Source organism: Schistocerca americana, chromosome 1, assembly GCF_021461395.2.
Source record: "Schistocerca americana isolate TAMUIC-IGC-003095 chromosome 1, iqSchAmer2.1, whole genome shotgun sequence".
Taxonomy (NCBI): Eukaryota; Metazoa; Arthropoda; class Insecta; order Orthoptera; family Acrididae; genus Schistocerca; species Schistocerca americana.
Genome location: NC_060119.1, coordinates 1198073611 through 1198100233, shown reverse-complemented (window position 1 = coordinate 1198100233; position 26623 = coordinate 1198073611). Strand labels below are relative to the sequence as shown.

Sequence of the window (26623 nt, the reverse complement as noted above, 5' to 3'; positions counted from 1 at the left end):
CTGACGAGACTTTACGTGAGAAAGGTAATTTTGTTTTATCACAAGGTTCCGAATCGATATGATGGCGAAAGATAGAGCACTCTTTTAACTAACCACATCAGCTGAAATCTTAGGCTGTTGTAGAAATCAGTCACTAACAGCATTAGAAATTTAGCTCAACATATTGTTAACTTAGAATTATTGTAAGACTGTTTGATCATTTTATGAGGCTGATTAGCCACTGAGATTTGCATTTCTGTTCCACATTGGCTTGCATTAAGTTATATACAATTGACAGTGGTTTATTAAGGTTAGCTGCGTCTTTCAGTGTAGGCTGAGCAGTCGTCTGGCACGTTCCACCAACAGCGAATAGTTTGAATATACACAAAAATGTGAGCCTTGCGTACTTATGTTTCATAATAACTTGTGTTAGTCAAATAATATGTTAAAGCAGATCGGTTACTATGTTTCTTGTGATGATGGGTTGTAGTCTCTTAGAAATGTAATTGTGAAAATAAATGGGACCACACTTTCAGAGTGGGAATATCTTTCTTATTCTGAGGCTGCCGCAAACCGCCGCTACCTCAGTTGCCGTTGTGACATCAGCTGCGGACAAGAGTTAGCATCTACCAGAGATGTACGCAGGCAGGCCACCAAAAAAATCCTGCGCCTTAATGGAAAAGTGACTCTGGCATCGCTTTCTGCAATACAACGGTCAACCGTATCAACCGGAAGGGTTACTTCCTGTCGTGGCACAACATTGCACTTCTGCAGCCATCTGTGTGACCCGAAGCAGGCTTCTGTCCATAACCCCTGGGCAAAGCGAGTATAAATGACTCACTTTCAAACATTAGCAGCGGTTCTTCTTCCATTTCCGCCTTTCAGCCGTAACCATGACAATCACCACACCAGTCGAGCAACAATCTCACCAAGCAGCATTACCAGCTGGGCATCCACCGAGTAAATTTAATGATTTTCGATGTGAAAATTCGCCTCTCCGTGGGTGTCATGGCCTGAGATTCCGGCCAACTCCCAGGATCCTCGATTCAACTCAAGGCATTTACTCTCTCTTATTAGCTGGCTGGAGCTTCCTAAAGTACACTGAAGTGACCACAGTCGTGGGATAGCGATACACACATATACAAATGACGGTGGTATCGTGTACACAAGATATAAAAGGACAGTCCATTGGCGAAGCTTCATTTGTACACGGGTGAATCACGTGGAAAGGTTTCCGACGTGATTATGGCCGCACGACGGGAATTAACAGAAATAAGGCAGAATGTCTACATCTACATCTACATCTACATTTATACTCCGCAAGCCACCCAACGGTGTGTGGCCTGAGGGCACTTAACGTGCCACGGTCATTACCTCCATTTTCTGTTCCAGTCGCGTATGGTTCGCGGGAAGAACGACTGTCTGAAAGCCTCCGTACGCGCTCGAATCTCTCTAATTTGACATTCGTGATCTCCTCGGGAGGCATAAGTAGGGGGAAGCAATATATTCGATACCTCATCCAGAAACGCACCCTCTCGAAACCTGGCGAGCAAGCTACACCGCGATGCAGAGCGCCTCTCTTGCAGAGTCTGCCACTTGAGTTTGCTAAACATCTCCGTAACGCTATCAAGGTTACCAAATAACCCTGTGACGAAACGCGCCGCTCTTCTTTGGATCTTCTCTATCTCCTCCGTCAACCCGATCTGGTACGGATCCCACACTGATGAGCAATACTCAAGTATAGGTCGAACGAGTGTTTTGTAAGCCACCTCCTTTGTTGATGGACTACATTTTCTAAGGACTCTCCCAATGAATCTCAACCTGGCACCCGCCTTACCAACAATTAATTTTATATGATCATTCCGCTTCAAATCGTTCCGCACGCATACTCCCAGATATTTTACAGAAGTAACTGCTACCAGTGTTCGTTCCGCTATCATATAATCATACAATAAACGATCCTTCTTTCAATGTATTCGCAATTCATGGTAGTTGGAGTTGGACGAATGGTACATACCAATTCGGATATCGTAAGGAATTCAACATTCCGAGATCCACAGTGTCAAGAGTGTGTCGCGAATACCAACTTTCAGCCGTTACCTCTCACCACAGACAACGTAGTGGCCGACGGCTTTCACTTAACGACCGACAGCAACACCGTTTGAAATAACCGCAGAAATGTATGTGGACCGAAGGTATATTGTAGGACAGTGCTGCGAAATTTATTGTTAGTGGGCTATGGCGGAAGACGACCGACGCGAGTGCTTTTGCTAACAGCACGACATCGTCTGCAGCTCCTTTCCTGCACTCGTGACCGTATCACTTTGGACCCTAGACGACTGGAAAACTGTGGCCTGGTCAGGTGAGTCCTGATTTCAGTTGGTAAGAGCTGCTGAGAGTGTGGCGCAGACCCCACGAAGCCAAGTTGTCAACAAGGCACTGTGCAAGCAGGTGGTGGCTCGATGATGGTGTGCGATGTGTTTACACGGAACGGACTGGATCCTCTGGTCCAGCTGAACTGATCATTTACTAGAAATGGCTATGTTCGGCTATTTGGAGATCATTTGTAGCTATTCGTGGACTTCATGTTGACGAACAACGATGTCATGTCACCGGGTCATAATTGTTCGTGACTGGTTTGACGAACATTTGGGGACAGTTCGAGTGAATGATTTGGTCATCCAGATGGCACGACTGTAATCCCATCGAACATTTATGGGACATAATCGAATTTTAATTCGTGCACAAGATTTTGCACCGGCAACACTTTCGCAGTTATTTACGGTTTATAGAGGCAGCGTTGCTCGGTATTTCTGCGTGGGATTTCCAGTGACTTGCCGTGTCCATGCTACGTGCTGTTGCTGCACTGGGCCGAGCAAAAGGAGCTCTAACACATTAGGACGTACCCCATTGCTTCTGTCAGCTCACTGTATACGCAAGGCCAATCGTCATGCTCACGGTAAGCCGAAGAGATTCCAGCCTTGCATTCACAAGTTATGCGCGCTGCCGACCTTGTTAGTCTGTTGACATGGTGTACCAAGAAAAACGTTTCGACGACCAGGCGTCTATCTTCCGTTGATCGTAGGTGATTACGTGTCCGCTGCAGTCGTAACTAACGTTGTCGTTCAGTCAACATGTAGGGATCTTACGTGGTGGAGTCCCACGATACACAATGTACGTTAAATGATTTGATCCTGAACTCTTGTGCCTGCACCAGAATCGTACTCTGTGGTCAGGTCTGCAGTCCGGAACCGCGGGACTGCTACGGTCGCAGGTTCGAATCCTGCCTCGGGCATGGGTGTGTGTGATGTCCTTAGGTTAGTTAGGTTTAAGTAGTTCTAAGTTCTAGGGGACTTATGACCTAAGATGTTGAGTCCCATAGTGCACAGAGCCATTTGAACCATTTTTTGTGGTCAGGTCAGCCACAGATCACCGCCTATCCTGCTTTGGCAGCTGCTAGCCGTCTGATCCGGTTGTCTGATTGGGCATGGACGTCCAGCACCTTGTCGCATTCTCGTGGTTTCGCCGTACTTGGAACACTTCTCATAGATGCTCGCCACAGGAGCACCCGGAGAGCCGACAAGCCTCAGGTGCTCGAGATGCCCGTTCCAAGGTGACTCGCCATAGCGGCCTGCCCCTTTTGTCATACTCACTTATGTCAGTGGATATTTTAATATGCAGCCCGCATCCTGGATAGAATGGTTACCCAGTTGTCATCTTTTTACGTGTACCTTCCTTACTGTACCCTGTACCCGTAATGCCCCTAACCTTCATTCAATCTCGGGGTGAATAGCGATTGTAATATAATGGCTCATCAGTGTAAATTCTGTAGGTATTTATGGCGTAAGGGCATTTTTTCAGAAAACTACCGAAAATTAAGGCATTATGACGTCAGTCAGAGACTACTTTGTTATGAAAGACGCTCCAAAGTATGTATGGTGTCATTTGACAGCAGCGAAATTCACGTAAAGTACAGAATCCGACAGTTCCTAAGAGCTGCTCTGAAACTTGAAAAGATTATTGATATTAGTTGAGTAAATAAAGGAGCAAATGATATCAGAGTCAAAAAGACTGAAACTGCGTACGAACGTTCCAGGGATATGTACAGCAAAAAATCGGCCTCTATAACCGCAAAAAATCAGGCTTTATTCCAGCATAAGACTCCATGCATTCTACTTACAGCAAAACGCATATTTTATTTGAGTTAGGGGATATAAAGTTAATTCTTTCTAAACAATGTCGGTCCGAGAACAGATCAAGACGCATAATTTTACAAACTTCCATTGATGATCATACACGGTCTGTTTTCGTCAGTGCTGACTATGAATGCTAAGTCATCCCATTCTCTTTTCTCAATCAGAAGATGACTTGATTTTATTTCGCCTGATGATGCAGCTAAAATGTTGCGAAACTGGTGAGGCCTATAAGCAAAGAGCTATAGCGGTCTTACCTTTTTCAAACAGTATTACATACATCGGAATAAACACGCCAGTCTATAAAGGTAGTAGAGGGAGCATACCTACCAGAAAAATATTGTAATTGCTTTAACGGATTGTGCCTTTGGTTCTTAGTAGAATATTTTACAAATTATTAGTGAAAAGACAAATGAAAGGGGTGTGATACTTTACCGTATTTATTAGTTTACCAAATTTCGGCTTTTTACTTTGGCAATTGCATTACAGCCGAACATCGATTTGTAAAGAAATGTATATTGTATAGTATTACACCAGTACCGCGTGTATTATTTTTATGTAGGTTAATTCTTACAAAGAAGAAGACAGCAACCAGCCACTATAAATACTGCTATTTATTTAGGTAAATAGCGCCGTTACCGGTTCCGAACTGGCAAGTTCATCATCAGACGGGTCTTCACACGATTTTCAAGATACACATTACATTATTGCTGTTTTAGATTTTTATTCTTCCACTGTGGCAAAAGCATTTTTGGTGTGTTATTGCCGTGCGGAGTTTTCGACGGCAACAACACACCAAAAAAAAATTCGCCACAGTGGAAGAATAAAAATCGAAAACGGACAATAATGTAGAGTGAATATTGAAAATCATGTGAAGAGCCGTCTGAAGATGAACTTGCCAGTTCGAAACCGGTAACGGCGCTATTTACCTAAATAAATAGCAGTATTAATAGTGTTTGGTTGCTGCCTTCTTCTTTGTAAAAATTAACGTACGTTAGTTTTACACAGCAACGGTCCCACCATATGAGTTTTAGACAAAATAGCATTATTTTTATATTTCAACAATAAAAAGAACAAAAAATAATGTAATGAATGAAACTCAAACGACCTAAAAGAAATGAATGTTTGTGAGGAATGCGTGTAAAATGGAGAAAACATGGCAACCAAAATTGAGAACGTGAGGGTTTTCGAAAGAAAGTGAAAATTAGACGCAGACAAATATTCCCAGAGGAACAGAAGAAACAGCAGTGGAGAGAACGACCAAATATAGGGAAGCCACATGAAAAAATTCCATAAAATAAGAACACGGAAGTAGTCGATGAACATGGTCCATAATTTGCCTGATCCGGCTCAAAACAGATAAAACAGCGACTACAGCTTCAGTGGACATGGGAATGTTTGCTACAGACGGAAGGGAAATAAATGAGTTAATGTGTATGGGGAGACTCAGTGCGACGATGATATCCTATGATTCACAATTCTGGTCCACAGGAAAGTACGCGAAATGCGTCTGCCGATAATATCAAATGGTTCAAATGGCTCTGATCACTGTGGGACGTAACATCTCAAGTCATCAGTTCCCTGGAACTTAGAACTACTTAAACCTAACTAACCTAAAGACATCACACACATCCATGCCCGAAGCAGGATTCGAACCTGCGACCGTAGTGGTCGCGCGGTTCCAGACTGTAGCGCCTAGAACCGCTCTACCATACCGTCCGGCCTAACCTAAGGACATCACACACATCCATGCTCGAGGCAGGATTCGAACCTGCGACCGTAGCGGTCGCGCGGTTCCAGACTGAAGCGCCTAGAACCGCTCGGCCACACCGGCCGGCTGCCGATAATAACGAAAACACAAAACAGTTACATGTACATACCTCTCCATCAATCTCAGTTTCATGATGACTGACATGTAATTAAGGAAATACCATGTGGTATCAAATGTAAGTCATATTTACCCTTAGTGTACAGTTAAAGATTAGTACAGATTCCGCTGAAAAGTTTCTTCTTCCTACGACTGAAATCCAGGTTGTTGATGAAAGCATTCGCAGCAGTGCACCAAGTTTGTTAAAGGACAAGGGAAGTCGCCTAGCCTGTGTTCGACTTGTACTAACCCGACTGATGTCGCAACATACTTCCGTGAATCAATCAAGCGAACAGGAAGTGACGCGGGATTTTTCAGGCGCGCGAGAGGCTTCGTGCAGGTGAGTAAGTCGGCGACGGTGTCTAACTGAGGTTTATCAGGTCTCTGTGATTGGAAACAAAACAGAAGGACTCGGATACTGGGCTATGGAGGTAGGAATGAAGAAACGAGCTTCTGCGTCGGTACCTTGGTCTGAGTCTCTTGCATCTGTCCTTATAAATGAACATGTCGAAGAGCACAGACACTGGATCATAATTTCAGTGAGAGTAGGATAGCTGAGGCTTACCAGATACTCAAATTACTAGGACAAGTAGCCTGCCTGGCCAATCACTTTAACTCGAGCCATGAAAAGGAGTCAGTTTCTTATTGCTGAAGCGAACCCTCATGTTCCGTTATACATCACACTGTAATTGAGAATCAGTCATAGGTACAAGTAAGCCGTGGCAGACTGACTAGCCGCTGCCCAGAGGTACGTAAAGGGAAGAATGCAAGTCCTTCTTCGTGTATAAGTTTACTTTAATAAGTTCTTTCACTTATATAGTTTTTTGCTGTTGACTGACGGACACCAGAGGCTGGTCTGCTGAAAGGAACTCTCGAACTGTTGAACTCTGCCCTGCTCGTCAACAGGTGCTCTCTTTGTGCTGAGTTAGGGGTGTTTGCTTATAGATGGTACGTGACCACGTCACATTTTTACCAGAATTTCGTAATCAGCCACCTTGATATTAGCGCTTTCTTACTGCTCGCGACCTCATACTGATCTGACGAGAGCGTCTAGCACTGTAAGTCTTCATCTACATTTCCAGGCTCTACTTCTTAAATTTGTTACCAAGAAGACATTGTTGGCGCTCCCTTCATGGTACGGTCATTGCAGGGAGAAGGTTGTGCAACTGAATGGTGTGCAACCACGGTTTCTTCTGACTTCTTGGGTAACGTGCTGATAGTTGTCCAGTCCTGTTGAGCAAGAGCATTCAGCATAGACTTGAAACTTTCTCAAAACACGATTTTCATATGGTTTAGGAAAATTCGCCCTCTACTATGACGTCACTAATGGGGGAATCCAGGACTTACATAGCCTCAGCATCACCTCTCATGGGCACAGATAGTCTCTGTCTATAGCTGCTGTGTATCTCTGCAGCAGAAGTAACATTATATCCCTCCTTGAAAAGATGGAGAGGACCATCATGACAGATCGTTGAAACAGAAATCACTTGTCTGGATGAAAATACACTACCAGAAAGGCTAGGGAGAGACATGGTAGTTCTGTCAGTGTTTTGTGAAAGAACTTCCACTTGATATGCAGTGGACGATTCTTGTTTCTCTACAGGTCGCCCATAACCAGCTGACAACACTTGAGCCCAAGCTGCTGGCTCCTCTAAAGCATCTACAGGTACTGGACGTGTCTCACAACGCGCTCACTGCAGTGGACGGCGTGTGGCTGTATCACCAGCTGCCACTGCTCGACGTCTCCCATAACATTCTGCGGGACATCAGTCTTCTTGGACCAGGCAACGTGTCGCATATTGATGCCTCGCAGAATGCCATCGAGTGGTGGGAGGTAAGTCAATAGGTAATCGTCTTATACACAGCTTGTGAGTTAAGTAAAAATCTAATGATATACAAGCAGTTACTAATAGACCATACGTAGAGAGATTAGGACTAACCAAAGTGTAAGAAAATGACAAGTTACACATAAATGGTCGTTACTTACTACTAAGCTTGACTCAGTGCCAATCACGTGCAATTGGCAGCAGAGGTCAACTTCAACCCCCCCCCTTCCCCCTCCTTTTTCCCCAAGGAGAAGGATCTTCGTAAATTACAAGCAGCACCAGTGTGAAGAAAGGCGAAACATATAACTGATGCTTGGTAATCTTCGCCTGAACAGGCCATTACAGCCCAACGATCTTCTTCTGTAATTATTTTAATATCGTTCACTGTTAGTTCTATGCCCAAAATATAATTTTTATGACACGTTAGTGCCACAATTACTGCTCTAGGACAACACTAATTACCATCATCTTTAATTCTTGTGATACATCTTTTAGTCTTTTTGCCTTCAGCTAGATTTATTGTTTTTTTACCTCTAACACTTCAAGCAACTGCTATAATCTGAATATTAAATAAAGTATCTGCTATATCAATTATATGATCAGATGTTATGTATCTCTGATTTTATTGCAAAAAACGTGCAAAGATTATCTGATGTTTTATATTCAGTAAAAATTGGCTAATACATTTTTGGATTTTATATTCAAATTATCTCCTTTTATGAAATTAGTTCTCTTTCTACCATAGAATTGAGTGCTTTCATTGTATAATTTGTTTCCTCACTAATGGTATCGAGTTTAGAAATATCAATGAAGACAATTTTGTTGCCAACAGACCAAACTTGAAATTTTTCATTAGATCTCGGTCTTATTTCTCTTATCTCAAATAAATCCTTTTTACGTGGCTCAGTCTCTTTTTCTTGATCAAATAGTTGCTGCTGAATGGATCAATTTGATCTATTGTCACTATTTTTTCTTGTCTTGGTTATCGAGCTTTTTCAATAACATCATCATCAAATGTGAAAAAATAATTTAAATTAGGCACTCGTTTTATCCTTTATCAAGTTTCTTGAAATAATTTTCGATGAAATTTAGAGTCCTGTAGCCCAATAGCATTAACTAACTTTGATTTCTTTAATTTACTGTATCCTTTAATACTAAGTTTTTTAGTTCTGGCTTTTGAGTTCAGTTACTTTCAAATTATGAGGAGTTCTTCTAGGAGAAGGTAAATTATTTCAAAAGGTTAAATCAGTTAAATCATCTTTTCTAAATCTGCTATACGCCTGTGAATAATTCCTTCTGCAATATTCATGGAGCTGAGTGACTGTAAGCTCTCTAAAAGCCTCAGTCGTTTATTAAGAATAAACCCATTAGGTCTGCAAAACAAGAGATATGAAATATTAGAAGTCTTGTTAAAATAGTAATTAATCAAATTTAACCTTCAGTTACTTTTGCTGGCCAGAGTGGCCATGCGGTTCTAGGCGCTACAGTCTGGAACCGAGCGACCGTTACGGTCGCAGGTTCGAATCCTGCCTCGGGCATGGATGTGTGTGATGTCCTTAGGTTAGTTAGGTTTAATTAGTTCTAAGTTCTAGGCGACTGATGACTTCAGAAGCTAAGTCGCATAGTGCTCAGAGCCAATTACTTTTATATGTTTGACTGACAGTAAATGTCTTTCTCAATCACTTGTATTTATTTCTTTTCCACATTTACAAACCTTTTTTCGTTTTAGCTTGTCTTCTTGTTGGTAAATCTCACATTTACTTTAGTGTTGGTTCTGATATAAACAGATAAAGTAAAACAACTAAAATCTACAATTTCCTGAAAGTTTATACATTTTTTTAGAATTAGGATTGGCTGCTTCACCTGATGCTACATTAGTTTCTTTTGTCAACATTTTAGTTTACCCATCACTTGAAATTTATTTTAGAAAATTATTGTAATTTGATGTATAATTTTCAAAAAGAACTTTCTTATTTCTATAAAAATTTCTTTTATAAATTTTTTCACATTCAATACAAATATGCCCATGCTTATCCGCTGTATACAAGGGTAAATAAAATTTAACAATTGGTTTCTCTATTTCACATTTTTAAACTTTTTGCCTTCTATTTATTAAGACAAATTTTTATTAGATTAATGAATCAAAAACAAATTTTATTTTTTTAGTCTTACAATAATCAGTTATAAAAATGCCATGGTAATATTTAATTTTTAATTGTTTAATTAATTTTTGTGTATTTGAACTACTTAATGAATCAGGATAGAAATCGATTATTTTTTTAAACTCTTTTCCAGATCCTGTCCCTGTCTTATTCAATGCTTGATTGTATCTTTTCTGTTCTTCCAATTCTGCATCAGCTTTTTTCTTATTTATTACTGCATTTGGGATTGCTGCAGAACTATGAGCAAGTGAGCTAGTTGTTGCTATATATGGTAATGCAGCTAATAGTAATGGAAGAAATCCAGCTTCATGTTGTGTTTGTTCTTTTCCTTCTTATTAGCTATTCAATAATCCTTTTCACAGCAGGAATATCTTATGTAATTAGTAAATTTTCACCAGTTTTTTTCTTTCTTTCTTTTTTGTGCATCAGTTAGAAACGATTCAATACTATGTAATTGTTCATTATTTAATTTAATTTTAATTGATTTTGGTTTAGTCTTTCCACTTGGTAGCAACGTATAATCAACTGAATAGTTATCCATTTATGTGGATTAAAAATATATAGGAAACAATATTTTTACACTCCCAACCATTGTCATTCACACCTAAGCATCCATGGCTGCACCCATTCCTTATTTTATATTTTCATACATAATTCTGCTAACGGTAGTTGCTGCTAATTTTTCTCCTAATGAAACATCACTTGCATGCTTTCTTTCTTTTGCAGCTAATTGAAGTTCTTTATCAGCTTCATGTCTAGATTCTAAATCTTTATAATCTCTATATGCTATATCATGTTTTTACAAGCTTCGTCTAATTTATTTTTTCCTGGATCTCCAAGTGAGAATCTTTCATCTAGTATAGAAAAAGACCAACAATATGAATATCCTGGCACATGCATTGTGAAATTATGTAAGCCACAATTTACTAATCCTTTACCATGTTTTTCACTTTTCCAAGATGTGTGCAGAAGATTATTTAAAATTCTCATCAACTGTGGAATTCCTTTTGGATTGTTGACGATGAAATCACTAAATTTATAGCTCAATATATTCATTATTCCCACTTTTTCATTATCATAATTTTTATTCTAGACCAGTTCTTCTCCATGAATTACAGATAATCTATCAATTAATTGACAGATATTATTTATCCAAACACATTTGATTGGTTTTTCTGAGTATTTTTTTACTAAGCTCTTGCTAACCTTTTTTCAGTGCTTTGAAATAAATGATCATAATTTTTTTGTCTCAGTGCTGGAAAGAAGTCATCAGGAATATGTTTTACAAAATATGTATATTTATTCCTCTACTCGATTTTATTTTATTTGGATTATTATCAGAATATAATAGTCCATATTGGTAAAATATATCTGCATAATTTGATAAATGAGAACCTGTGAATAAGGTACTGATGTCTTGCATAGTTATCTGTTTTTGAGTTAAAAGATTCATTAATCGTTCTGTACCTTCATATGTCCTATCACCAATAGTTATTTTATCTCCATTAAATATTACTGCTAATTTACCAACGAATTTCAATGAACTAACAGGTCATAATCCATAATCTTTATCTTCACTGTGATTAATATATTCTAACATTCATTAACTTATGTTTATTTTTTTAACATTTTACATTTTTTCTAACTTCTCCATACTTCATTAATAAAACTTGTGTTTTTGATTCTCTTAAAGCATAGTCGCACTGTGGACTTTCATCTTGTTTAATTGGTGGTATATCATTTAAGTCTTCTAACTGATAATGAGAATAAGGAATCATTTGATTTTCAGCTTCTCTATTTTCTTCAGTAGCTTTCAAAACATCATCCCCTAATCCTTCACTTCCTAGTTTAAATTTTTCAATTGCATTGATAACCGGTTAATCTTCTTTCTTATATGTTTCATATTCTGTTCATAGTTGTTTGATCCATTTTTTTAAATTCTTCCTTTAATTGTCCTTTTACTCTTCTATTTCGTCTAGCTTTTTTACCAAATTCTGGAACATACTTTGTAATTAATTAAATATTTTTAATGTCTAACATTTATGTTTATGTTTAATGTTTATGTTGTTATGAAATTCTGTATTTTATTTCTGAACTTGCATTCATTCAGTTTACTAGTCATGTCTATCGTAAAATATCCAGACTGATCATTCCAACATTTACTACACCTTTCTTTAAAGTCATCTAACTTTAAAATACCACCATCGACCTCATGATAAACTTGATTTAAATTTGTATCATGTTGTCCAAAAATATTTTAAAAAATTGAGTTATCTCTGAGCAATTGTATAGGAATTTTTAATATGTTTGACTTAAATAAAAACAGTCGATTCCTCTATGTCTTCCTCTAGTAAAATATTCTCAAAATATGTCTTGATTTTCAAGAACAAAGTCATCAAATACTATTATTGAATTATTTAGACATTGATATAATGCAGTAATTTCTTCATTAGTTTCAATAAAAGAGGTATTTTTTTGTTACACTTATCTTCAATTTTTATAAATTTTACATATCTCAGTTGATCTAAACTTTTAGAATATATGTAAAAAAGATTAATTTTATACCAATTCAAACATTTAGGTGCTACAATATAATTATGAATCCTGAGTGATGTTGTTCCACAATCACTTGCTCCTATAATTGCACATCAAATATGATTTTGTAAAAGTTTTCTGTGTTTATTTATTTCTTTCTTTTCTGGAATTCTTACTTTTGGTTCCCAATCAGTTTTCATTTAATTAAATTATTTTTAATAGTAAATGAGGAGATTATTGCAACTGAGTGATAAGTCATTTGTTCTTAAAAAGAGATTGACTGTACCTATACAAAACAGCTTTCTTAATGTTGCACTGATTGGTTTTTATTCAACTGTTTTAACTCCAAATATTACATCAAAATTAATGAATTATATTGTGATGGTGAAACAATAGATATTCCTGTTGCTCAATATAATTCAAAAAACTTAGAAAAATACATTCATTCGAAAAATCCAAATATTCATATTAATGCACATGAAATTTTAAATAGAATTGCAATCGAAAGTGGCATTTAATTGTATATGGATATAAAAGAAAAAAATATTGTATATGTTCTAGGATTTAGTAATCAATTCCTAAAATCATTCCATTTGAATTAATTAATGTAATTTTTAATTTGGCTGGTTGAATGTTTGTGAAACATACTGGTCATTTTCATAGAGCAAAAAAATTTTACTGCTTCATTCACATCTAATGCAAAATTTGGTGGACCAATAATTCGTCAACCAAAGTATCTCGTATATATTGCTATTTTTGCACCTATTCAAGATTTGGAAATTACTATAAGTGATGAAAATTATAATTTGATTGACTTTAATGGAGCTTATATATAAGGAATTTTAGAAATTTTTTAATAAATTTAATGCCTATTAAATCATGAACAAAATCGAGAGTTGTCACATTTAATCATTCCTTGTGAATGAGAAGATTAAAAATAATCGAAATCTCTCCAATAAGAACACAGAGCTTAATATAACAATTCGAGATAGATTGGGGTTCATCTAGTCATGCACAATTATGTATGAGTTTTAATAGTGTTCGAGCTGATGGTTCAGATTATCCATCATATGATGGAAAATCCAATATAAAGTTAGTTGATAACTATGTGGCAAAGTGTTTGAGGTCATCCATATAAAGAAAGGAAACAATGTTTTGCCTAGAATGGAACATCCTTTCATTTCTTCATCTGTCCTTATGAGATGAACTTTGACTATAGCCTATGGAAGGTCATACCCTTAAAAATGCCAAGACAAAATGTAATCATCGAGATTTGTTTGATGATTTCTTAAAGATTGTAACGGAGTGATTAGGGAAGCAAATTTAACAGAAATTTTTACTTTGAGTTCAAATGGTGGAGATGCTATTTTAGATGGGCTGAAAAAACGATGCTGAAATTGAAATAAAAGATACACCTCCAAAAGGAGGTAAAACTGCAGTAACTGCAGTAGGATCTACGAAAACTAATGTTCCTGTTGTAAAGTACAAACCAGAACATTCAGTAGAGCTAGAAGAAGAAAGGTTAAAAAACCTAAAAATTCCAACTTCTATCTTTGAATCACAAACAGTTGAAATAGCCAGATTAGAAGGAAAAAGAGATGTTGATGTAGGTATTACTTATTATTATAGTTCTACAGTATTTGATATGCCTTGGTTCATTTTCGTTGTTTTCGAAACTAATAGAAAAAATATTCAACTAAGTGATTCTTCTTTATTCGGTCATGTTAAATTGCAAAATACCTATATGAAAGATGGAACAAATGAAGTTTTTCCTCATGAATTATGGAATCTTGATCCACCAAATAATTATTTAAAAGCATATGATGCTTTTCTCGATTTTAAGAGAGTCGTCAGTTGAATCATGAAAACAATATAAATCCCTTCAGTTTTATTGAAAATTATTCTATTTTTGTTGTAATTTTGTCTAGAGGGATGAATTTTCTAGCCACACAGAAAACTACAATGCAACTATTTGCCACTTTTAATGATAAAATTCCTAAAGATACAGTTGCTTACATAGCAATGCATGGTAAGAAAGGTTTAATATATGATGCTCAGCATTGAATTTTGAGTGAAAGTTTTTAACATTATTATTTTTTATACTATGTAAATGGATACTCTACTGCAGAAGCTAAATAATGCAAGCAATTATAATTTGTTTAAAAAGATTAGTGAGCTAGAAGTAAGTGAAATGTCTTACATTATGTGTTGTGAACATTTAAAAACTAGATATGGAGAGAAAATTTGTATGGAGCTTGATAATAAATTTAAAATGTTTTTGCTGCACAGGTTTAATAAAATAATAACTAACTGCAACTTCCAATTTTTTGACGATGGTAATATTACACTAAAGTATAAAGGAATGAAGAGAACTGAAAATAATGATAACGAATTTCAAGATCTGGAGTTCATTGTTTGAATAAATTTTTTAATCCCTAGGTGATCTCAGGGCTAAATTTTCAAATATAATTTTATTGATTTAATTTTTATATTTATTTTTGTGTGTGAAGGTGTTTGATCATTAAATAATCTGTTAGTGCGCTCAATGTGTCCATTAACTACTCAGGATCTAATTATTATCGATGTCTTCAGTTGTGTATGTCATACCGCAAGACATTTGTTAAGTCACTTTGTCCCCACTTGCTGGAGGAAGTGTTACGCAGTATAAGAGTAATTATTTTTCCTGGTAGTGGTATACTTACATCTATATACAGAGGGGTCCAAAAAAGGTATCCACTGTTTAAAAGTCCATAACTTGTGCAAACTAATTGACGGAGTTGTCTCATTTTTGGTGAAAGTGTAGTTTAAAGTCCAAGTTAAAAGATATCACCGTAGGTGTTCGAAATGGTCACCATTAACATCCATACACAAACGATGCCGCCGAACTGCAGCACGAACTACTGACTACAACGTGTTAAGTTGGATACTTGCAAATGAATGTATGATGGATTCTCGAAGTTCATCCAGTATGCGTGGCTTTTGTCGATAAACGACACAGATAAAAGTTCAGAGGAGTTAAGTCTGGGGAACGTGGTGGATACTCCGCAGCACCTCTATGGCCTATCCATCTTCCTGGTAGATTTTCGTCGAGATACGCCCTAACACGATTTTGGTAGTGGACTGGGGCACCATCTTGTTGAAAGTAAACTCTTCTATTTCCATACAAGTCTCGGATTACGGGTAAAATAGATGTCTGAAGCTTTTCAAGGTACACCTCACCGGTAACTGTGCCGTCAGAGAAGAATGGCCCAATCAATCCCCAGTAAGACAACCAACACCACACATTTACTCCTGGCAAATTGACGGCTTTGTCTACATGGACGTTCGAATTTTCGGCGGCCCAGTAGTGGCGATTTGCTGTACCACTGAGTTTGAACTGTGCCTCATCAGACCACACAATCATCTCTGCAAACTCTTCATCGTTGCGCACCATGTTAGTAAACCACTCGCAGTAATCCGTTCTACGATCTGGGTCGTCCTCGTTCATTGCGTGTAGCAATCGTGGGATGTAGCACTTCCACTATGCTGTCTTCAAAATTCGCCGAACACTTGGGCGACCCACTCCAGTTCCACGGGCACACAGTCTCACAGACTTCTGTGGTGAGCGAGTGAATTGTTGTAACACACGACGGGAGCTAGCTGGACTTTTCACTGTTACAGGACGTCCAGATCGTTGTTTGTGTACATCTTTAACACAGCCTTCGGCTTCAAATTTGTCTAGAATGCGACGAATCGTCAAACGTGTCGGTGGCTCTGTTTGATACTCATTTCGCCATTGCCGTTGAACCTCATTAATGTACTTAAAATACCACTTCGTAACTGACTTCCTTTCATCGAATGTAAGCCTTGCGCCAGCCATGTTTACTCGAGTAATTAGGTGCAACTAAGAACAAAACACTGACTATCTGGCGACTGTCATCTGACAAAACAAAACAATGCAATACAACGCTTGTGTGACGATTGCCGGAGCAAGATGAGACAACTCCGTCAATTAGTTTGCCAGTTATGAACTTTTAAACAGTGGACACATTTTTTGGACCCATTTGTATTTCCATTTATTGCACTGTAGGTGGTAAACCTGATCTCTGATGCTAACACAAACTAAAGCGATTGCTCTAATGTGTCACATAGGTCAAAGCGGATCGACTGTCGCTGGAGGGTAATCCACGGGCCGCGCGAGGGCTCCAGAAGGACACTGCTACGAGCAGAGTGGCAGTCGTGGACCTTGGGGAGAGCATTCAGCTCAACTGTGACCCTTGCAATGCGCAGAGTGCTGTAGCTCTGCAGCTACGACACTGGCTTACACGTCAGCTGAACAAGTAAGACTTATCAAACGTACTACACGTGCTAGTGGATGCATTACATTAGGGACTTTGAATTCTTGTACCAACACCTACAAAGGGGCAGAACCCGACAGTCTCTGATTGCAAGACCAGTGGTAAACATCTTGAACATGTTATATCTTATAAGTACTTACGGAATGGGAGGATCACGTAAAATCAGTATTACGGCAGCAAACAGAATTAGATTTTGAAACTAATCCGCATTAATAAAAGTCTTAGGTACGAAATGAAACCTGCGAGAGGTATCCTCTTGTCATCACAATAACCAACTTCGCTTGCTATGAAATATTCCGTTAATAATTTGGCTACTGCGCAGAACAGAAATAATATCACAATGGCAAAAAAAGCATTAGTGTATTCCTGATTATATCTGTTAAATAATGGTTGCTTGATCATTGTAGGAAGTAGGGTTCGTAAGTCGAAGCCATTATCACAATTCAAATCATTTATGAAAATTCAAAACCAACATGGAGTGTCATTGCAATGCGACTTTTGAATAACAAAAACAGAAAGCTAACATGAAATATTGAAATTAAGTATGTGGGACGTTGACTGACATCGTTAGTAAGACGGAAATGAAATCAAATCAGAGTTCATCATCTGTGCATCTCACTTTTTCAAATAAACAATAGAGATAACCCAATGAATCCCGCATCCAAGAAGCACATACCACCAGGTTAATGCGACCTGCTCTGAGCACACTCTCTGTGAAATGGAACTAACTACTCATGTTATAGCATAAACAGACACGTACATCTTCAAACTGCACAGTCAGCACGGAATGACAGCCAAAAAGTGAATGATAATCGTTCAGCGACGACTCTCAGGAAACAAGTGACAGGAATACCAGTTTCTCTGGTGTGACCCAAAACTTCGTTATCAGGGTGCCAACAAGCCTGTAACCAATGTGACAAACGTAAAAGTGCCTAGATGCATAAATATACAGGTGAACTCTGAAAAAATTTTCCTGCCTTGGAGTACAAATACGCATTAACAGTTTACTAGATAGCAGCTGAGTTTAAAAGGTCTTCCACTAGAGGTGGTTGTGGCCTACGCATCTTCTAGAATTGTAGGCACAGCAGGATTAGCCAAATACAAATACTTTTCAGATAGATATCAGTTTCTCAGGTTTCATGGAGAACAGAAAGTCTGGATTCTGTTGATATCCATAGATACTTGTCTAAACTGAAGTGGGCACAGGGCGCCTCCTGCTAAGGTTCCCCTGCGGCCGCACATCCAGGAAAGGAAAATGAATGATCAGAAATGTTACCTGTCAATATATGTAGTAGCAACAGTGAAGTACGGTGGACGTGGTGTTCCGCATGGTCCCCCTATTGCGCTTAAGAAAACGCTAATTGCGGAAAGATATGGACACATTTTACAGCATAGTGAACTGCGTACTGTAAAGGAACAATCTGAAAACGATGATGGTTTGTATCAGCAGGACACTGTATTATTTCAAAATAACATCTGTGAGGCAATGGTTTGCGCTCAAAAACATTCCAGAAATGGACTGTCCACCCTGCCCAGAGTCTCAGGCCATACCGAGTGGCCGCGCGGTGAAGCTACGAGGTCTAAATGCCTTGCACGGTTCACGCTGCTCCCCCCGTCGTAGGTTTGAGTCCTCCCTCGGGCATGTATGTGTGTGTGTGTGTGTGTGTGTGTGTGTGTGTGTGTGTGTGGTCCTTGCCGTAAGTTAGTTGAAGTTAGATTAAGTAGTGTGTAAGCCTAGGGACAGATGACCTCAGCAGTTTGGTCCCATAGCCCTTACCACAAATTTCCAATTTTCCGAACCGAGTGCAAAGTCTCTGACATGAGACAACATCGATTTCGCTCTAGAACATAGCGTCTAACATTACTGCGTTCTCTGGTTTCGGCTCTTGAATAATAGGCTGCTGTTCCTAAACATTCAGACTCCGAATGAAGTATTACCAGCAGAGCTCAAGCCGACATAAAGGTGAAGGCTGAACCTATCCATACAGTAAGGCTTCCTAAATTAAAATGTAACGGGTTGTATACCTATGTCCCTGCGAATAAATTGCAGAATGTCCCCCAGTGGAATCGTACTCGAGTGTGATCGTCGTCTGAGTTAGTGCAGAACGCGGGCATATTGCTGGAAATGATGCCACTGCGTTTGTCAGCGGTCTAGGATTCCTGGGTATGACTCCACTCATCTGTCCGTACTCTAGTAACGACCGATCTTACTCCTGAAAAAAAAAGATTCTGGAACCGAGCTTCTGCGGGACACCAGCCAGCGATGTATAATGACACGGAGCTCCTTAGTTAGTCACTTATGTCTAGATTCCTGACTAGGGACTACGACATGCTCGGGGCAACATTTAGTAACACATTTTTGGTGTGTTCAGAACTGATCGACCAGAATCTTGGCTACGAAATTTCGCCTGATGTTCCCATTCAAATGGTTCAAATGGCTCTGAGCACTATGGGACTCAACTGCTGAGGTCATTAGTCCCCTAGAACTTAGAACTAGTTAAACCTAACTAACCTAAGGACATCACAAACATCCATGCCCGAGGCAGGATTCGAACCTGTGACCGTAGCGGTCTTGCGGTTCCAGACTGCAGCGCCTTTAACCGCACGGCCACTTCGGCCGGCGTGTTCCCATTCAGACTAACAACAGGCCACTGTCAGGACCGAACACTCAACATGCCTGTACACTGCACGATGCCAGTGATCCTCATGCATACCCAAAATAATGCAAATCCCATTGAAATTCAGTTACGTGCTGGTAACGTATAGTCAAAAGATAACGTGGCATTTGCTGCGGTTTTTCACTATTCTCAGTTCGTAGCATTCTCTAATCGGAGAATGGTCGTGTTAGGCGATGAGCAGAACGGCACATTTTATTTTATGCTTTATCTACATCTACATCTACACGAATCACAGAAATAGGACATTGTCGACAAGACGGCTCAGTAATCTTCCCCAGCAACATTAGCCGCCATACAGGTTGCAGACACATGTTCAGCGACATGACCGGCCATAATATTGCCGAGAAGTGGACGAAAGTGAAATTGAGGAAATAAGAGGGCTTTCCCCCATTTGCAAGCCACAAGACGACAGTTAGCAAGAAATCGACAAGTCGGACTTCAAAAGGCATCGCATCAAAGATTTATACCGCACGGAAACCGCAAAAACATCATCCGCTATGTCACAACCGCAGGAAAGTTTGTGTTGGGTCATTGTGACAGACGGTCGTCGTAGAGGTTTTCAACAAAAAATGAGAAGAAGACCGCTCAAAAGTCACTGAATAACTGCATGTAACACTCGCGAATTCTGTCAGTACCGAAACAACAGGAAGGAAGGTCCAGAGGCTGAGATACGCAGACAGAGCTGGAATTGCAAAAGCATACATCAGTGATGCAAGTACTTGTAACAAGTAAACGTGATGCAAAAGCAATATGCCCTGGACCTTGGAGCAGTGGGAGCAAGTCATTCGGTCGGATGTTTCTAGATTCATAGTTTGCAACTTATGGCCTAGTTTAAGTCCTAAGAGTGAAACACAAGGGGCGGGGGGGGGGGGGGGGGAGATGAAGGGTTCGATCACGATTTGAGCAGCCATACTGTGGTATTCCATGGGCTCCATGGTTACTCTGTAAGGTGCCGTTATTGCGAAGGATTATGTGACCATTGTATCTGATCGGTTTCTTCCCATAATATGATGTTTTTTCCCAAATGGTGACGCTGTGTTCGAAGTCGACAAGGCCCTTGTTAACACAGCTCATATCGTCCACGACTGATTTTGCGAACACGAGGGCGAACTGCAGCGTTCCATGTGGTCGCAAAAGTCTGCATATGCCAATATTATTAAGACTTTGTGCTCTACTGTGTATAAAATGGCTCTGCACATCCGTCATCACTTGCCACTATTTTACGGAAGAGTGGAGTAAGATTCCCCAGAAAATCAAACATGACCCTTATTCATCCATTTCGAGGCTACTGGAAGGTGGCTAGAATGCCAACGGTTTTCCTACTCCCTGTTAGGGAGAGGTGTCCAACCCATAGCACACAGACCGCATGCTGCCCAAAGCTAGTATCAGTGCAGCCCAAGAAGTGAGCATATATCACACAAGTGGCAGAAAAAGCGATTAAATTCCGTTTTTTATTTTATTTTATGGTAAATAGAATATTCTCAGTCAGAGCTCGCGCCACACGATACTTTTCTCTCTTTGTTCGATGACACTTTTTTTTTTTTCTCAATAGTTTATTAGAAGTGTTAAGTATATTATGTGTGGCCCAAAAACACTCTTATTCTTCCAGTGTGGCCCACTCCCTGTAAATGGCTTGGATATTCGCCGGTAACTACTGTCATTTGTATTATATTATGCTGGACATTTGTGTTGAAATGTTGATATGTGGTAGAATAATAATTAGTATTTTAATAATCTTTGTTTATGTATAGTTATTAATTTGATTCGAAAGCTCTCAATGTATGTCACAGGACAGATAAATGTACGGACTGGATTTAAGGTTTCCCGGTGGGATGACTAAATAAAGCACCGAGATAGGAGCCGGGGAACGTGAAAACTTGATACGGTACTTCGGCTGTCATTCACTCATCCTGCTTAATGTGAGTAGTTCACAGTGGAGACTGCAAGTGCACGTCTCCAAGTCTGTACTAAACGTGGGCGCGGAGACGCATGCGCATGGTGAACGCCCTCCGTTCGAGTTTAGTTCGCTCTTCAAATATTGTTCAATCTGTGGCAGGCAGGGACATGCTATTCGATGATACTACATTCACGTAACGCCGAGATAAAACGCAAATGTCAAATTGGTTAAATAAACTGTCGATATATGTGTCGTTAGGCACAAAATGTTACGTTTCTAACGATGTTAAACAAATCACTGGGCTCCACGCCTTAACGAATAGAAAGCCGCCACCACGAGTGATAAGATTTTACACAAAACCTATTTCCATAGATCGTTCAATAACTGAACCTCAGAAGGAAGTCGTCGGGACCAACATATTTTTTTTTTTTTTTTTTTTTTTACTGACTGGTCTGATGCGGCCCGCCACAAATTTCCTTTCCTGTGCTAACCTCTTCATCTCAGGGTAACACTTGCAACCTACGTCCTCAATTATTTGCTTGACGTATTCCAATCTCTGTCTTCCTCTACAGTTTTTGCCCTCTACAGTTCCTCTAGTACCATGGAAGTCATTCCCTCATGTCTTAGCAGATGTCCTATCATCCTGTCCCTTCTCCTTATCAGTGTTTTCCACATATTCCTTTCCTCTCCGATTCTGCATAGAACATCCTCATTCCTTACCTTATCAGTCCACCTAATTTTCAACATTCGTCTATAGCACCACATCTCAAATGCTTCGATTCTCTTCTGTTCCGATTTTCCCACAGTCCATGTTTCACTACCATACAATGCTGTACTCCAGACGTACATCCTCAGAAATTTCTTCCTCAAATTAAGGCCGGTATTTGATATTAGTAGACTTCTCTTGGCCAGTAATGCCTTTTTTGCCATAGCGAGTCTGCTTTTCATGTCCTCCTTGCTCCGTCCGTCATTGGTTATTTTACTGCCTAGGTAGCAGATTTCCTTAACTTCATTGACTTCGTGACCATCAATACTGATGTTAAGTTTCTCGCTGTTCTCATTTCTGCTACTTCTCATTACCTTCGTCTTTCTCCGATTTACTCTCAAACCATACTGTGTACTCATTAGACTGTTCATTCCGTTCAGCAGATCACTTAATTCTTCTTCACTTTCACTCTGGATAGCAATGTCATCAGCGAATCGTATCATTGATATCCTTTCACCTTGTATTTTAATTCCACTCCTGAACCTTTCTTTTATTTCCATCATTGCTTCTTCGATGTACAGATTGAAGAGCAGGGGCGAAAGGCTACAGCCTTGTCTTACTCCCTTCTTAATACGAGCACTTCGTTCTTGATGGTCCACTCTTATTATTCCCTCTTGGTTGTTGTACATATTGTATATGACCCGTCTCTCCCTATAGCTTACCCCTACTTTTTTCAGAATCTCGAACAGCTTGCACCATTTTATATTGTCGAACGCTTTTTCCAGGTCGACAAATCCTATGAAAGTGTCTTGATTTTTCTTTACCTTGCTTCCATTAGTAGCCGTAACGTCAGAATTGCCTCTCTCGTCCCTTTACTTTTCCCAAAGCCAAACTGATCGTCACCTAGCGCATTCTCAATTTTCTTTTCCATTCTTTTGTATATTATTCTTGTAAGCAGCTTCGATGCTTGAGCTGTTAAGCTGATTGTGCGATAATTCTCGCACTTGTCAGCTCTTGCCGTCTTCGGTAGTGTGTGGATGATGCTTTTCTGAAAGTCAGATGGTATATCGCCAGACTCATATATTCTACACACCAACGTGAATAGTCGTTTTGTTGCCACTTCCCCCAATGATTGTAGAAATTCTGATGGAATGTTATCTATCCCTTCTGCCTTATTTGACCGTAAGTCCTCCAAAGCTCTTTTAAATTCCGATTCTAATACTGGATTCCCTATCTCTTCTACATCGACTCCTGTTTCTTCTTCTATCACATCAGACAAATCTTCACCCTCATAGAGGCTTTCAATGTATTCTTTCCACCTATCTGCTCTCTCCTCTGCATTTAACAGTGGAATTCCCGTTGCACTCTTAAAGTTACCACAGTTGCTTTCAATGTCACCAAAGGTTGTTTTGACTTTCCTGTATGCTGAGTCTGTCCTTCCGACAATCATATCTTTTTCGATGTCTTCACAATTTTCCTGCAGCCATTTCGTCTTAGCTTCCCTGCACTTCCTATTTATTTCATTCCTCAGCGACTTGTATTTCTATACTCCTGATTTTCCCGGAACATGTTTGTATTTCCTCCTTTCATCAATCAACTGAAGTGTTTCTTCTGTTACCCATGGTTTCTTCGCAGCTACCTTCTTTGTACCTATGTTTTCCTTCCCAACTTCTGTGATGGCCCTTTTTAGAGATGTCCATTCCTCTTCAACTGTACTGCCTACTGCGCTATTCTTTTGCTGCAACTATAGCGTTAGAGAACTTCAAACGTATCTCGTCATTCCTTAGTACTTCCGTATCCCACTTCTTTGCGTATTGATTCTTCCTGACTAATGTCTTGAACTTCAGCCTACTCTTCATCACTACTATATTGTAATCTGAGTCTTTATATGCTCCTGGGTACGCCATACAATCCAGTATCTGATTTCGGAATCTCTGTCTGACCATGATGTAATCTAATTGAAATCTTCCCGTATCTCCCGGCCTTTTCCAAGTATACCTCCTCCTCATGTGATTCTTGAACAGGGTATTCGCTATTACTAGCTGAAACTTGTTACAGAACTCAATTAGTCTTTCTCCTCTTTCATTCCTTGTCCCAAGCCCATATTCTCCTGTAACTTTTTCTTCTACTCCTTCCCCTACAACTGCATCCCAGTCGCCCATGACTATTAGATTTTCGTCCCTCTTTGCATACTGCATTACGCTTTCAATATCCTCATACACTTTCTCTATCTGTTCATCTTCAGCTTGCGACGTCGGCATGTATACCTGAACTACCGTTGTCGGTGTTGGTCTGCTGTTGATTCTGATTAGAACAACCCAGTCGCTGAACTGTTCACAGTAACACACCCTCTGCCCTACCTTCCTATTCATAACGAATCCTACACCTGTTATACCATTTTCTGCTGCTGTTGATATTACCTGATACGCATCTGACCAGAAATCCTTGTCTTACTTCCACTTCACTTCATTGACCCCTGCTATGTCTAGATTGAGCCTTTACATTTCCCTTTTCAGATTTTCTGGTTTCCCTACCACGTTCAAGCTTCTGACATTCCACGCCCCGACTCGTAGAACGTTATCGTTTCGTAGATTGTTCAATCTTTTTCTCATGGTAACCTCCCCCTAGGCAGTCCCCTCCCGGTGATCCGAAAGGGGGAGTATTCCGGAATCTTTTGCCAATGGAGAGATCATCATGACACTTCTTAAATTACAGGCCACATGTCCAGTGGATACACGTTACGTGTCTTTAATGCAGTGGTTTCCATTGCCTTCTGCATCCTCATGTCGTTGATCATTGCTGATTCTTCCGCCTTTAGGGGCAATTTTCCACCCCTAGGACAATAGAGTGCCCTGAACCTCTATCCGCTCCTCCGCCCTCTTTGACAAGGCCGTTGGCAGAATGAGGCTGACTTCTTAGGCCGGAAGTCTTCGGCCGCCAATGCTGTTTATTTATCAAAATTTAGGCGGTGGCGGGGATCGAACCCGGGACTGAAGACGTTTTGATTATGAATCAAAGACGCTACCCCTAGACCACGGGTACCAACATATTAGTTGTAGAATAATCCATAGCGTGTCAGTTGGAGATACAACGCCTGCTTATGGGTGCCTTACTGGTCTGCGAAAGGCGATTGTGGCGATTATATTCAAAGCACTTTTCACTTTCTGTGCGTTTAATCTGAACAATAGATACCTTGTCTCACTGGCATGATGTTCTGTAAACGTCAGCATTCTGAAAATGCAGATCATCATTTACCGAAACGAGAAGCGCTTATGTGCTGCATAAGTGACTGGAACTTTACTTTAAGATAATGCTTCCAGCCTAATTTTGATAAAATGTTACCGACATGTGGGAGGAACACGTAGGAATGGAACAGTTTCTTCTCCTTTTGATCTTCTGCGTGATCACGTTTGTTCCTCCTCAAAGGAAAGCTGATATGATGTGGAGAATATGCATTGACAAAGAACATTAACTACAGGTGTTTCAGCTCCTTTGCCAGGCTGTCTCTACCGGAAATATGTGCCAGAAGCACCGAAGTTCCAAAGACGCCCATAGTTTGCGCAGGTTTGTGGCAGCCAGACGCCGGCAAATACAGGCCCATATGATTGTGTGAGTTTACGGTTAATATGATGTCACAGTGACCCATCCCATGTGAGACTGACAACGGCATCCAGAAACTACAGACACGCAGCCGCTCGTCTCCACTTCCGCTGTAAATACGATATCCTCGTAAACTGAACTGATTTTAAAAAAAAGTTCCCTAAGGAATCCAGTACAGTTGAATATTATTATTGTTATTATTATTTTGGAGTCGGGGGCATAAAATAATTACAAAAACTAATAAGTATTAATTCACATAGCAAATCTGAAAAATTAAATATGTACAGTAGTATTTATGATACAGAGTCAATAATATATACAAACAAGCAGCAGATAAACAAGCAGCAAGATGATTATATTTTTTGACGGGCCCAGGATTCGGCGGTTATCACAGCAGATTCGCTGGCTGCAACAAGATCACAGATAGTGCATGCAGCCGGGAGGTTCCTTCAGACTAGCAGACGTTGTTCGTCCTGTACGTCACCACACTGACAAGTTTCCTCCTCATTACTGAAGCCCCACTTCCTGAGGTTGGCTTTGCACCTTGACACCCCAACTTGCGGTCTGTTCAAAGTCTTCCAGGTCACGTATGAAAGGTGTGAGCCTTCGGCTATTTCCTCCTTGACCGTTATGTGATTGTCTTCAGCTAGGGAGTCTCGCCAAAGCTCCTGTCTGCGAGTTCTGGGAGATGAACGAATTCTATTGATTGGACATCTGAATTTTATTTCCCCCGACGCACACTTAGTACCACAAGTACGTTGCTGCCAGCGCATCATAGGCGCAGATATTCGATAATGCAGAGGCCACTAAACTCGAGAGCTCTCATACAGCGGCAGCCTACGC

The 26623-nt window shown here is 39.8% G+C and overlaps 1 protein-coding gene across 2 annotated transcripts in view; it reads left to right on the top strand.

Annotated features, from left to right (window-relative positions):
* Positions 1–26623, top strand: part of LOC124619795 (toll-like receptor 2) — a 147204-nt gene that overhangs the window by 87570 nt on the left and 33011 nt on the right. For both annotated transcript variants that reach the window (XM_047146389.1, XM_047146398.1), the window contains exons 7-8: positions 7643–7873; positions 16694–16881. In XM_047146389.1, the coding sequence (XP_047002345.1) occupies positions 7643–7873; positions 16694–16881 (419 nt within the window). The remainder of the gene's footprint in view (positions 1–7642; positions 7874–16693; positions 16882–26623) is intronic.